General features: G+C 48.9%; 1 protein-coding gene across 1 annotated transcript; it reads left to right on the top strand.

Moving 5' to 3' along the window:
* Positions 1–1,698: 1,698 nt before the first annotated feature.
* On the top strand, positions 1,699–14,792 carry UMOD (uromodulin; the record flags this gene model as incomplete). Its single annotated transcript, XM_082362506.1, has 10 exons — positions 1,699–1,792; positions 2,963–3,739; positions 3,838–3,945; positions 5,073–5,281; positions 6,232–6,380; positions 8,769–9,014; positions 11,551–11,713; positions 12,314–12,395; positions 13,351–13,392; positions 14,464–14,792. 10 exons carry the CDS (start codon positions 1,699–1,701, stop codon positions 14,523–14,525), a joined length of 1,932 nt encoding a protein of 643 aa, XP_082218632.1. The 3' UTR covers positions 14,526–14,792.
* Between the last annotated feature and the right edge of the window lie 53 nt (positions 14,793–14,845).

Below are 14,845 nucleotides of genomic sequence, written 5' to 3'. Positions count from 1 at the left end.
TAACTGGAGGCGAGAGTGCCAGTGGGGGGCAGATGTGTGTGTATATATATACATATATATATATAGGAGGCACACACTTGTAAACGGACTAATTCTACCTTTCTGGCTTCAGGTAAGGCTATCTGCAGCTCTCACTTCTCCTAGCCACTTCTCCCCATCTGGTCTTCTGCTGATTTCCATTCTGTTTGAGGGAGGGGGGAGCAGAAATGAAGAGATGGGACACTTGGGTCAGACCTAGGTTGAGTCATCACTCTGCTGACCATTGGCTTTGTGAGCTTTAGTAAGTCAATCCCCCTCTCTTTCAGCCTGTGCTTCCCTAACAACAATTTTTTCATTCATTCAATTCATATTAGTGAAATGCCTACTATGTACCAGGCACTGGGGAATACAGCAGTGAACAAGAGTATCTGCTCTGAGCCTGCTTTGCACATATCACCTCAGTTAATCCCCGGACCACAATATGCAGTCGGTTATTAGCCAAACTATAGGTCACAACCCATCAGTGGATCATGAAATCATTTGTGGATTACATTAAGAATTTTATTTTAATTAAATATAATAGAATATGTCATCAAAGAATGCACACCATAATGGTAAGAATTGTTTTATAAAACATTCATTTCATGTGTGCATGTGTGTGTGTGTGTGTGTGTGTGCGTGTGTGTGTGTACAAGCAGCTGCACTGGGTCATGGCATAAAATAATTTCCTTATAGCAGATCATTGTCTCAAAGGCTTGCAAAACACTTTTCTAGGACACAGGTTCTTTGATGACAGGGGACTTCTTCACAGTGAGCCTGATGCATTGTAGTCACTCAATTTGTGCAAGCACTGATCTCTATTTCATAGATGAGGAAACTAAGTCTTAGCGAATTGAAATACATTGCCCAGTGTTACACTATGAGTTTACCAATCATGGTGATTGGTAAAATAGGGATTTGAATCCTGGTTGCAGGCTCCAGGTCCCACATATTTAACCACCATGCTACGCTATTTTGGTGCTGTAAAAATTGGGGTAATAGTAGATTATTTTGCCAGGCGGGTGAAATAATAAGTGAGCACTCTGGAAACATTAAAATACATTACGAAGGTTAATCACCTCTCAAGTTGCTTATCTCAAGCCACTTCTTTACAATATGTGAGTTGCATGAAGTCAGGGACTTTGTCTGTCACCTTGGTGCATAGCTCCCTGTTTGGCACATAGTAACTACTCAATAAATGTTTGTTGAATGAATAAACGTATCTGGGCAAGTTCAAAGTTTCCCATCAGGGGATCAGGAGTTGGCTGTTAAAACCCAAAGCTGCCTCCAATAAGATGGTGAGTCCAGAACACTCCCCCATCTTGCTGGTTCCTGCTCCAGATGAGAGACTCAGTTCTTCCAAATGTGCTAAAACTGGGGAAGCTGATGCTGGGATGTGAGTGGGAGTTAAGAGTAGGGCCATAGAGGGGAAAACCCCACCAAAGCAAGGGCCACAACGATACACACTTTTTGTTGTTCACATAAATGGCATCTCCTGGACTTACGCAGTGCACAACCAAAGTACTGTGGGGCTGGGAGTTAGATCATGTGTTTATCCCATCCGTCTCTGTTCACAGGACTTCAGGTGTCAAGGACAAGGAGGAAACCCCAAGAGGCCAGCCTTTCCTTGCCTTTGGGAAAGTCTTCCCAGACCAGGAGTAGCTGTGAAGAGCAGAAAAGATGAAGTGGCCCTTCTCTTCGACCTTAATGTGGATGGTAGTGGTGGTGACCTCTTGGGTCATCATAGCTGCAGCCTCTGACACCTCGGCAGCGAGTAAGTGCTGTGTGCGTATAGTGAGCAGTGCCCCCATTAGCAAAGGCGGTCTCAATCCCTCTCCTATTATGCTTGGGATTTGCACAGTCTTTATTCTAAATTCATTTCTTACTCTATAATGTACATAGGACTCACCCAGGAATTTTACTAAAATTCAGATTCTGATTCAGTAAGTCTGGAGTGGGGCCTGAGACTCTGCATTCTAACAAGCTCCCAGATAATGCTGATGCTGTGGTCCTTGGATCACATACGGAGAGACAAAGGTCTAGAACATCACTGAGGCCCCCTGGCACTTCACTGGAAGGTCAAGAACATACTCAACCACACAGGAGATTTGAACACACCCACGTGGCTTCCAAATACCTCCCGTTTAACACTTAAGTGACCATTCCGTTGGGTTGCACGTTGCTTCAGCTTTTCCTTGGAGAAGGGAGCTGGCCACCACCCCACAATCCCCAGCTGGGGTGCTTTGGGAGAGAGAGTAAATACCATCGTGTTGTCGTGGTTAAGAGCACACACTCTATGGTCCTGCCACCTTGGTTTGTGTCCTAGCTCTGCTGCTTACCAGTGGAGCAAGTGGCTTAAAACTTCTGAATCTTGTTTCCTCACCTTTAAAATAAGGGCAAATACAAAAGTCATTCCCCAGGGCCATTGGAGAGGATTCAATGAGATAATGAATAGAAAGTGCCTATCCCAGTGTCTGGCATATAGTAAGTGCTTAATAAACAACAGCTCACTATCTTTACTGTTATCGGGTTGGCCAGAAGGTTCGTTTGGATTTCTCCATACGATCTTATTACTATTGTCACAGAGGAACAAAGTGTGACCGCCACCGCCAGATAGAGAGAGGAAGCAGGGAAGGAGATCTGAGCAAAAGGCATAGAATGTACCAAGTCGGGGAAGGGGTGACAGGGTCACCTAAGTCCTACCAAAGTGTCAAGAACTCTGCATTATTCCTCTGGAGGTGGAAAGGTGGACGTTTGAAAAGAAGACATAGCTTGAAGGCAATGCTTAGACACCATCAGGGGAGTTTGGTTTGTTTCTTTCGAAGGTGGTCGGCTGTGGACTAAGTCTTAAAGAACGTGGGTACCCTAAGGGACACGGGAAGAGTCTCTGGGTGACCAGTGGCCTAGCGGCCTCCACTCTGAGTCTGGTCTCTTCCGTCCGCAGGAAGCTGCTCTGAATGTCACAGCAATGCCACCTGCACGGAGGATGAGGCTGCCACTACGTGCTCCTGCCAGGCGGGCTTCACTGGCGACGGCCTCGAGTGCGAGGACCTGGACGAATGCGCCACTCCTGGGGCACACAACTGCTCCGCCCCCAGCAGCTGCGTGAACACGCCAGGTTCCTACACGTGCGTCTGCCCGGAAGGCTTCCGCCTGAGCTCCGAGCTCGGCTGCACGGACGTGGACGAGTGTGCAGAGCCAGGGCTCAGCCACTGCCACGCCCTGGCCACCTGCGTCAACAGCGAGGGCAACTACTCGTGCGTGTGCCCCGCGGGCTACCGGGGGGACGGGAGGCACTGTGAGTGCTCGCCGGGCTCCTGCGGGCCTGGCCTGGACTGCGTGCACGAGGGCGACACGCTCGTGTGCGCCGACCCGTGCCAGGCCCACCGCATCCTGGACGAGTACTGGCGCAGCGCCCAGTACGGCGCGGGCTACGCCTGCGACTCCGACGTGGCCGGCTGGTACCGCTTCGTGGGCCAGGGCGGCGTGCGCCTGGCCGAGACCTGCGTGCCCGTCCTGCGCTGCAACACGGCCGCGCCCATGTGGCTCAATGGCACGCACCCGTCGAGCAGCGACGGCATCGTGAGCCTCAGGGCCTGCGCGCACTGGAGCGGCCACTGCTGCCTGTGGGACACGCCCGTCCAGGTGAAGGCCTGCGCCGGCGGCTACTATGTCTACAACCTGACGGCGCCCCCCGAGTGCCATCTGGCTTACTGCACAGGTGAGTGGGTGACTCCCCGCCACCCCAACCGGGCCGCGTGGGCGCCTCGAGGGACTGGAGCGCATATCCTTGTTGACTGTCTGTCTGTAACCCTGCAGACCCCGGTTCCGTGGAGGGGACGTGTGAGGAGTGCAGTGTAGACGAGGACTGCAAATCGGATAATGGCAGATGGCACTGCCAGTGCAAACAGGACTTGAGCATCACCGGTGAGGCCAGTGGGGAGGAGGGGAGGTCCTGAGAAATGTCAGTCACCGGAGGAGGGACACATTCCTGCGTGGGAGTTGGGGGCCCGTGGGGATGACCCGGGGAATGCTTATTATCCAATGTGAGTGGAAAGCCGGTCCGGTAATATCCATTTAAACCCAGCAAGAAGCTCTCTGGGCTCCCAGAGCTTGGGGAACCACCTCACCCCCAGCCTTCGTTCTGAGGCCCCCTGCACCACAGTGGATACGCAAGTGGCTGCCACCTGTTGGCCCGAGGCTACCTGAGCCATATTCCTGCAGCACAAGAGCGCAGGCGTGGCCCGCAGTCTGCAGTTTCTTGGGCCGGGCCCTCCACTGACCAGCTGAGGACCCTGAGCAGGGCCCTGGCCATCTCTAAACCTGTTTCCCCATGTGGATAATGAGTGAAGCAGGCTAGTATTCCCCAAATTCCAGTCCTGATTTTAGTCACATCGTTCTTGTAAGTAAACTTGGGACATTGAAGTTCACTGCTGTGTCTGTGGGAAGTTAACACTTACCCTACGTAGACGGTAACAGTAAAAATGAATACAATGAAAGAAAGGCATTCAATTTCAGCAGCTGTGTAATACTTCAATTTAAAAAGTCCAACCCTCTGTTGTTATGTGCTGCAAATACTTAGCCAGAGGTCTGCGCTCTGTTGTTTCAAAGGAAAATTAGCAAGTGTAGGGCACTGAAAACATTAGCAGCTATTGAGGACTGTCTCCTTGATGTAGAAAGGATGGAAAGAAATTGCAGTTAACTTATTAGCTTTTTTTGTTTGCTTGTTGTTTTGTTTTGTTTTACTGGGATTCAATGTTATTTAATGCCGGGGCAGTGAACGACCCAAAGATAATACTGTTCCTTGTATACAACCTACTCTTAGGGTAACATGGTCTGGTGGTTGGTCACGTGGATCCATCCAGTGAGCTGGGAATCCAGTCTCATGTCTCCATCTCTCTCAGAAGGGAGACCACAGCGGGAGACTGAAGCGACTCTGAGTACCCCCAGCTGGCGGCCAACCTGGCTAGCTGGGCCTGGGCCCTGGGGATGTGCCGTACCCTGAATTGTGGTCCCAGGCCTCCCTCCAATCCCGTCTTCCCTAATCATTTCAGATCTCTCCCTCCTGGAGCGCAGGCTGGAATGTGGGGTCAATGACATTAAGCTGTCCCTGGGCAAGTGCCAGCTCAAGAGCCTGGGCTTTGAGAAGGTCTTCATGTACCTGCGGGACAGCCAGTGCTCGGGCTTCACTGAGAGGGGCGACCGGGACTGGATGTCCGTGGTGACCCCAGCCAGGGATGGGCCCTGTGGGACGGTGATGACGGTACGTTCTGGCCAGTGTGGGACAGGGTCAGAGCACTGCCTGGTTCAAGCCTAGCCCTACCACTTGCTAGCTGTGTGAGCTTGGGTGACTTATTTAACCTAGCTGTGCCTCAGCTTCCTCAGCTGTAAAATGGAGTAATAATAGTACCTACTGCATAGGGTTAAGAGGGTTAAAGGAGTTAATGTGTGTGAAATGATTAGGACGGTGACCGGCACATAGTAAGTGCTCGGTAAACGTTAGCTGCAAATACGAGGACGATCCATAGTGATAGTTCCCCATTTTACAGACGGGAAAGGTAAGGCCCAGACAGTGCAATGACTGTTCTAAGCCAGTAGGTATCAGCGCTGAGTTCAGAAGCAGATCTGTTTGTCTCTGGCCATCCTGGGAGGCAGGGTCTGCATCACTGATGTTTGGAGGCCTAGGATTTCAGCTATAGAAGCCTCCTCCGAAGGGACCCAGAGGTAAACACTTGTGTGAGTGGGCTCTGCTTCCTCCCATCTCCCTCATCCCCCAAAAGAAAAAGAAAGAGGACAAAAGAAACAAGGAAAAAATTGTCATTTGCCAAATATGGCTTTTTGAAGTTCCACCATTAATGATGACCCGGTACGTGGTTTTCAGTCTTTTTAGTGTTTGCGAGAGGAAGCATGGGGTGATGGGAAGAGTCCAGGCTTGTTAGAGCCCCTGTAGCAGGGGCAAGTCACTCAGTTCCCATGAACTTCTGTCTCCTTTCAAGAGGCAGGGAGGTGCTTGCCTTGCCTCTTAGGGTCATTGCAGGGTCAGTGCAATGATGCAGTATGAGCGTTTAGCTGGGGTGAGGGAAGGGGGCTAGCACATGAGTCGTGCTCGTGGAAACTGGGAGGGCAGTTTCAACACCTTTGGCTTTGAATCTTACTCAGATTCTATGCCCCTTTTTCCACCCTCCCTCCCCCCACCTCCCCACCCCAACACAGAGGAATGAAACTCATGCCACATACAGCAACACTCTCTACCTGGCAGATGAGCTCATCATCCGTGACCGCAACATCAAAATCAACTTTGCGTGCTCCTATCCCCTGGACATGAAAGTCAGCCTGAAGACCTCCCTGCAGCCAATGGTCAGGTGCGGCCAGAGAGGGTCCCCAACGTCCCTGGCCGGCTCCACCCCACAACCCCTTAGGCACCAGGCCCTTAGCTTCCCTGTCCACTGCCGCCCATGAGGAGCTGGGCGGAGGGAGGTGGCTGGGAGGAAGTGTTGGACTCCATCAGGAGCCCCTAAGGAGCCCAGCTAGGAAGTCTGGAGCCTGCTTTCAAATCCCGGCTCCATCACACAGATAGATGGCTTTGGGAAGTTGATGGCCCCACTCTGAGTGTCAGTCTTCTCATATGTGAAATGGGTTTAGCAATGCTGGACTGTCTTTCTTAGAAGCACAAATGTGCTCCGCAGAGGTGAAACCAATATTAGGGTGCCTGGCTTATCAGAGGGGTAGGGTGGGGTGGTTGGACCAGAGAAAAGAAGGGAGAGGTCTCGGTTCAGACCTGCTATGGGACTGGGCAAGTTGTACCCCATATCTGGACCTCAGTTTCTTTCTCTGTAAATAGAAGGAGTTTGAACAAAGAGGGGTTTACAATTCATGCTTCTTGGAGTATGAGGGTCTTTAACGAGGTGATTTAGGGGTGGGAACCAGAAAACTTCTACCCACATTGAGTGCCACATGAGGTTTTATTTTATTTTTTCCTATTTTTTAATTGAAGTATAGTTGATTTACAATGTTGTGTTAATTCCTACGTACAGCAAAGTGATTCAGATATATGTATATATATACACACGCACACATTCTTTTTTCATATTCTTTTCCATTATGGTTTATCATAGGATACGGAATATAGTCCCCTGTGCTCTACAGTAGGACCTTGTTGTTTATCCATTCTGTATATAAAGCTTACATCTGCTAACCCCAGCCTCCTACTCCATCCCTCCCCAACCCCCTCCCCCTTGGCAGCCACCAGTCTGTTCTCTATGTCCGTAAGTCTGTTTCTGTTTCATAGATAGGTTCATTTGTGTCATATTTTAGATTCCACATATAAGTGATATCATATGGTATTTGTCTTTCTCCTTCTGACTTACTTCACTTAGTATGATAATCTCTAGTTGCATCCATATTGCTGCAACTGGCATTATTTCATCCTTTTTTATAGCTGAGTAGTATTCCTTTGTATATATATGTACCACATCTTCTTTATCAGCTTTATTATTTAAAAAAATTAAAGGATCCGGTTGCTAAATAAACTAGAAAATCTCTGAATAGGATGAATCACAAGCCAATGAAGCTGATACTGGAAAAAAATAATAGTTGTAATAATAACAAGTGTTTATCGAGAGCTGACCATATGTCAGGCATTGTGCTAAGTGCTCTACATGGAACATCTCATTGAAAACTTAGCGCACCCCAGGAGGTGTAAGTATTATTATTATTCCCATTATACAGATATGGAAATTGAAGGTCAAAGAAGGTTTAGTAACTTGTCCAAAGTTGTAGAGGCTAGTAAGTGACAGAGCTGGGATTCAAACCCAGGCCATCAGGCATAGAGTCCCCACTCTACCATGACCTTGTCTTTGAAGCTTGCCCATGGTCACATGTTCCCTGGGCCAACCAGACTTGGGGAAGGGCACTGGGCACTGATGAGGGTGCTTGGCTGACTTGAAGGAAGACAGTTACTCATTGTCTGCTTTTGTGTGGCCGAGCAGTGCCCTGGAGCAATGTGGCCACGTCCCAGGCCTGGTCAGTTCCAGGGAACAACGCATCTGTACGCAGATCTCTCTCTGGCTTGAGCTAGAGATCTCTTCCCAGTCTAACCAAGTCCAAACCAATAACCCCATTCTCACCTCTGAAATGGACTTCCACATTACTATTTCTCATGTACCCCATTTCCTCGGGCATCAGTCTTTCAGTGTCCTTTGTAGGATAATCCCATGGAGTCTACATCAGTGTGACTGTTTTTAATGTGATTTAAAATAACCCATTTTAAAAACCCCAATCTTCTGCTGTAGGTGCAGCCAGAACTCTGACTAAGGACTGTAGGACTCATAGCCCATCTTTTTAAACTGTTCTAGATTAAGACCAAAAAAGGAATCTAGGTGATTCCCGAGAGAATGTGTTTGCTGCGCTTCTTGAACGCAGGGGCCACCACCTGAGGGGGTGGACATGTTACAGAAAATGTGGTCTATGCATCAGAAGCAGCAGAATCACCTGGGAGCTCGTTAGAAAAGCAGAACCCTGAGCCCCACCGCAAACCTACAGAGCCAGAACCTGCATTTCACCAAGATCCCTAAGTGACCTGTGTGTGCTCATTGTACTTTGCAGAGCAATGGTTGGTGGGTTCCAGTCCTCTTGCTGGATAAAAATGCAAATAACTGCCAGGAGCTGCTTAGGAATGCAGACCAGAAAGGATGACCTATCTGTTGCTATTCTCAGCTCTGGTTCTCTCACCAGCCCCTCTCCTCCTGCAGCGCCCTAAACATCAGCATGGGTGGGACCGGAACGTTCACCGTGTGGATGGCGCTCTTCCAGAGCCCTGCCTACATACAGCCCTACCAAGGCTCCTCCGTGACCCTGTCCACCGAGGCCTTTCTCTATGTGGGCACCATGCTGGATGGGGGCGACTTGTCCCGGTTTGCACTGCTGATGACCAACTGCTATGCCACACCCAGCAGCAATGCCACAGACCCCTTGAAGTACTTCATCATCCAGGACAGGTAAGGCCCACGGATGGAATTTGGGAGCAGGGAGGGTCTTTGGACTTGGATGGGTACAAAGTACATTTTTATATGCATTCACCTCTGGCTGAAATTTAGCATTGCCATTCATTATGATATAGGCAAGAAACCACAGAAATATTAGCAGGACATATGAACACATTCACACACATCAATACTTTTTAGTTACTATAGTATTAGAATTTCTACTAGATAGTATTTGATGTAATATCAAATCCATGTACTTGTAAATATATATATACATTTATAAAATAGATATGTAAATATATAATGCATGTATCAAAAGTTTTAATATTTTAAGAACTATGTTTAATTGGTTTTCTTTATAATCTTATGTGATTTAGTTTATGCATTTAAGGCATTATTTTTGAGGAGGGAAGCATGGGCTTCACCAGATGGTGGAGGGGGTCCAGGACTCAGAAAAGGATGAGAAACCTGATGGAAAGGCAGGCCCCGGGCAGGAGCAGGCTGGCACTTGGCTGGCAGGAGTGCAGTGGAGGTATGGTTAGCCAAGGGCCAACTGAAACAGGGAGGACACAGGTGGGCTGCTTCTGACTCAAGTGCATTAGAGAACCATGAACCACACTGTGAGAAAGTAGTTCACGGTTTCATTCATAAATTGAACAGATATTTTTGGAAGTTTATGTGTGTCAGGCTGTGTGAATAACAGTGACTAGAAGGGACAAAAATCTCTGCCGCCATATAGCTGCTATTCTAAGCAGGGAGACCAACGATGAAACAAAAGTGACATCCATGGCATATTAATGATGAAGGGGCTGTAGAAAAAAACCTAAGCAGGAAAAGGGGAGGGGCATTTGCAATTCTAATAGTGCAGTCAGAGAAAGCACTCCCAGGAGACACTGACCTGTTTCTGTTTCAGTTCTCTTAGTATCTGCATGGTCACATCAAGGGGGAAGGTCTCAGCTGGGTGCTCATCTGATGCTCACACTTCTGTTATTTGCTCATCTCCCTTTGCAACAAAAAGGAAGGAGAGCAGAAGTCTGTTTCGGGCCTTTTACAGTCAACAGTGTCTAAGTACAATGTAATAGCACTGCTTCACTTTATATTTATTAGTATGGTCGTGTTTTATATATGGCAGCTAATACTGGTTTGCTATTTGTGGTCATGACCTTCTAAAAACTAGATGTATTTCAGTAAAAAGGTGTGTAGATTTAAAGAAATAGTAATAATGATATAATAATGTAAAATAATAATACAGATATTGGGAAACAGGAAAACATTCATGGAGATGGTTTCTGGCTAAGGCAAAAAAAGAACTGAAATTTGGAAAATGCTGGCATGACCTCGACTGGGGCATCATGGAGACTTGGGTTCATATCTTGGCTTTGCTATTTCTTAGTTTGAGACACAAGTCATTTCATCTCTCAGGATATCCATGTTCTCATATGTGAAATAGGCATAAATCAAACCTACCGTGCAGGGATTTTTTTAAGCTTTTTTTTTTTTGTCTGAGTATAAAGGTAGAGCATGTACATTGTGGAAAGCTTGGAAAGTTTTGAAAAAGAAGCATGAAGAAATGCTGGCTGTGGCCCTGTGTTTCTGCCGTGGCATGGGTGGGAGCTGGGCCGAGGACCACCAGTCTGTGAGAGGCTCAGAATATCACAGGGCGTGTAAAGAGGAGACAAGTTGGGGAGACCATGAGCAGCTAGAGGAGACACGTAGGTGCCTTGCTTGGGTTGAGTGCCTGGGGCTGCCGAGGGCAGCGCTGGGTGCCACGCTCTCTGCCTTTCATGAGGTGGGTCCCCTTAACCTCAGGGCTTTTATTTTGCCAAGTGAAGTCAGATCTGAATTGGAGGGGGCACAGAGTAGAGGGAACACTACCCCCAGAAGTTCCTTTCTCGGTTCTCCTCTGCAATCAGCCTTCAGCCCCTTTTCTAAATCCATTTTGAGCAGATAATGTGGAATAGCAGACAGGGTACCTGATTTACCTGCTCAGAGTACCTACGTACCCTGCTCCAGCCCAGCACCTGTGTGAGTCTCCGAACGTGCAGTTTTGAGTTTCTATCCATGTGTTTGGGTGCGTTGTGTATGTGTGTAGATGAGCACACACACTCCAATTTGGTCAGTGGCCCTCAGTGCTCAGACGTTTCCATTGTTAAAATTAACACCAGGCACTAGTGGACAGCCAATAAATGGTAGGTAATGATTCCTGAATGCCATTTCCTGGGAAATCAGGAAGTGCTGACTTTAGGATGGTTGCAGCTCTGTACCGATGACATTTTTACTTTAGAATCATATATATGTATCACCTATTGTACATCACATACTGTAATAAGTACTTTGTAATTTTAACTCATTTGATCGTTGCAACTATCTTATGGTGTGGGCTACAATTATTATTCCTCCTACGTAGATAGGGAAACAGGCTCAGAAAGGTTAAGTAAATGGCCCACGGTCACACAGCTAATAAGTGGTGGAGTGAGATTTAAATCCAGGAAGTCTGGCCCCAGAGTGTTTGCTTAGCCAACCGTGTTATATGACGTAACCTTCCCAGATGTCCACGCACGGCGGACTCGACCATCCAAGTGGAGGAGAATGGGGAGTCCCCTCAGGGCCGCTTTTCTGTCCAGATGTTCCGTTTTGCTGGAAACTATGACCTGGTCTACCTGCACTGTGAAGTGTACCTCTGCGACACCGTGAATGAAAAGTGCAAACCTGTGAGTCACCTCCCCTCCCTCAGCCTGCTCACCACGCCCTCCACCACGCCCAGCTCCCATAACCGAAGACATTTGGCCACAAGGTTCAAAGAAAACGTATAAACATCTCTGCCATGTTTCTGTTTTAGTACAGGGGTAGACAGAGCAATAAGATGAGGCTGGTGTGGCCGGGCAGGAGACCTAGGCTGTGGGGAAGTCAGGTGGGGTCAGGGCAGTGCAGCAGAACCTCTGGCTTATTTGCAAGCTTGTGTTCTAATAACAGAAACTGACATTTTTAAGCAGTGAGTGCGACTTATGTGTGTTAACTTGTTAATACTTGACAGCAACTCTGGGAGGGAGGTATTTTACCAGCCCCTTTTTCTATATGGGGAGAGAGGCTCAGAGACTCAGTGACTTTCCTAAGATCTTACATCTAACATATGGTAGAGCTGGGACCTGAGCCCACGTATACCGATCTCCTAACAACCCCTGCCTCTACCATCCTCAAGTCCCAGCCTGAGGCAGGAGGTTGCTCCTGTGAAGGGTGTAGCCCACTCCCCGTGGCAGGGCCACATTCAGTCTCCCTTGTGGAAAGGTTTCTTTGTCACCCTCTCCCTGCAGACCTGCTCCGAGACCAGATTCCGCAGTGGGGGCATCATAGACCAAACCCATGTCCTCAACTTGGGTCCCATCACACGGAAAGGTAAGAGGGCCCCTCCCTTCCCCACATTCCTGGCGAGAAATGTTCTCTGGAGATGAGGAGGGGTGACAGAACCTGGCACTTGGGATCTTACTGGGGTCTGAAGAACTGGAGCAAGTAAATCCTGCGAGGCGAGGTAGACTATAAGCTGCCTTCCTCTTGCCGGTTCTCATTCATTCATTCATTGCACAGCTGTCTTCTCATGCCTGCCTTGTGCCAGGCCTCGTGCTAGTGGTTAGGGTCTCAGGATGAGCAGCAAGAGGTACAAGCCTGGCTCATGTGGCACTCGTGGACCAGTAGGGGAGACATCAGTCAAATAATCGTGTATCTCTGCGGTTGCGATAAGTGCAGTCACGAAAATGGATCAGGAACTCTGAGCTCTTACAGCAGGGGAAGCAGACCTAGTGAGGAGGATTGGGGAAGAATGGAGCTGAGGTTTGGAAATTGAGAAGGGATTAACTATGAGGGGTCAGGAGAAGCAGAGGAGAGGGAGGAATCCCAGGGAGAGAGTAGAGCATGGGCAAAGGGCCTGTGGCAGGAGGGAGCCTACCATGCTGGGATAAGCCCAGGCAGGCTGGAAGGAGGAGGGTGAGCTGATGCAGGTTGGGGACCAGACCATGTGAGGCCTTAGAGTACTTCTTCTCTTTCTTCTCCTCCTCCTCCCCCTCCCCCTCCCCTTCCCCCTCCTCCCCTCCCCCTCCCCTCCTCCTCCCCTCCCCCTCCTCCCCCTTCTCCCCCTCCCCCTCCTTTTAATTGAAATATAATTGACATGTGGTTCTTGCTAAGGTTTTGGGCCTTTCTCTTGAAAGTAGCTGGCAGCCCCTGAGGGGTCCAAAGCAGGGGAGTGACACGATCAGATTGGGGTTTCAAAAAGACCACTCTGGCTGCAAGGAGGAGCAGATGGAAGGGGCTTCACCCAGGCTTCCCCACGCACTGACCCTTCTCTTTCCTCCCACAGGGAGCCAGGCCGCAGTCTCGAGGGCTGCTTCCAGTAGCTTGGGTAAGTTCAGGTCCTCTTTGCACAGGGACTTGCACCAGAACCTTCCTCTGGGGCTTTTATCTGTGGGCCCAGGGTGTGCTGGAGTACCTGGCCTGCTTGAGCTGAGCTCTGAAGAGGTGACGGCCCTTACGGAAAGTCTTGGACCTGGGGCTGCACACATAGCCATGGTGTCCCACAACAGTGCACGTGGACGCAGGCACGCACAGACAGGTGCACAAGAACAGACATCACCCAGACGTTCACACACACACACACACACACACACACAAGAGGTCACGTGCACGTATTCACATTCACACACAAAGGTGCATGACAGCTGCAGCTGCATGTGTGCATATCTGTATATACAGACATAGACTCGCTTGTTACACACCTGTACACAGTGAGCAAGCACACACTCTAGATCTGCACCTTGGGCACTTCCTGAAGCTTCAAGGCTTATCTCTAACACCTTTTTCAGGATGCTTAGTGCCGGGATGAACACAGCAGAAAAACAAGAAACCCTGTTTTTCTGCTTCTCTGCTCCTCTGACCACAAAGGCCGGGGACCGGCAGCATTTTCATGGCCCTTGATTTTTATGGCCACTGAACTGACTGAAAATCTGGACGAAAAGTGAATCCATGTAACTGTTGTCCTGCTTGGCTCCTGGCACCTAGATCCGAGCAGGTTGTTACACCAGCCTAGTGTTTGACCTGAGCTAGTTCATCCCAGTATCAGTGAGCTCAGAGCTGGAGAGTCAAGGTATCCCCAAGAGGCTTGCCCTTTGTGAATATCCCTCAAGGTCACCAAGGTTGAGTAAGCTGGTCACTGCACAAGAGTGCCCTTTTGAGGGGATACCAAGGCTAGTGCCTGCGGAAAGCCTGCCTTTTTCAGATTGGCCCACCTGGGAGGGCATCTTTTTCTAATTGGTTTTCAGGGCAGATAAAGAGAAAGCTTCCTTTTTCTAACTGATCAGCCCAGAGAGGGTGTCCTTTCCTATTGGTCAGTTTAGAGGAAGCAGTTTATGTTCATTTTGCACATAAAATGTGCACATCAGTGCTGGCGGCAGCCCTGTAATCGCTTTCTTTTCAGGGCTCCTGAAGGTCTGGCTGCCTCTGCTTCTGTCGGCCACCTTGACCCTGATGTCTCAGTGATCAGTGGCTGGAAACCCTGCGCTCTGTGGTTACCAACTCACTTCCTACTGACTGGGGAGGCGATGCAGGCTGGCACTCTACCCACAGAGAAAGGAGCCCACGTTTCAGTCGCTCTGCTCCTATTTTCTCCCCTTTAATCCTTGCTACCGAAAAACAGCCTGTGTCTTTAAATGCTGCCTTCTCTCAAAATGGGACTTGTGATATGTCTGCACATGAGGCCCCTATCTCCTTAAATAGTGTTGCAAAATAATAATTTTGAAAAGCTCAGTCTGTGAGTCGTTTATTCACCCAATAAGTATTTATTGGGCACCTGCTCTATG

This window comes from Balaenoptera borealis (genome assembly GCF_965194805.1).
Source record: "Balaenoptera borealis genome assembly, chromosome: 16".
Taxonomy (NCBI): Eukaryota; Metazoa; Chordata; class Mammalia; order Artiodactyla; family Balaenopteridae; genus Balaenoptera; species Balaenoptera borealis.
Note: the sequence above shows the minus strand (reverse complement) of the source record. Positions and strands in the feature narration are given on the sequence as shown.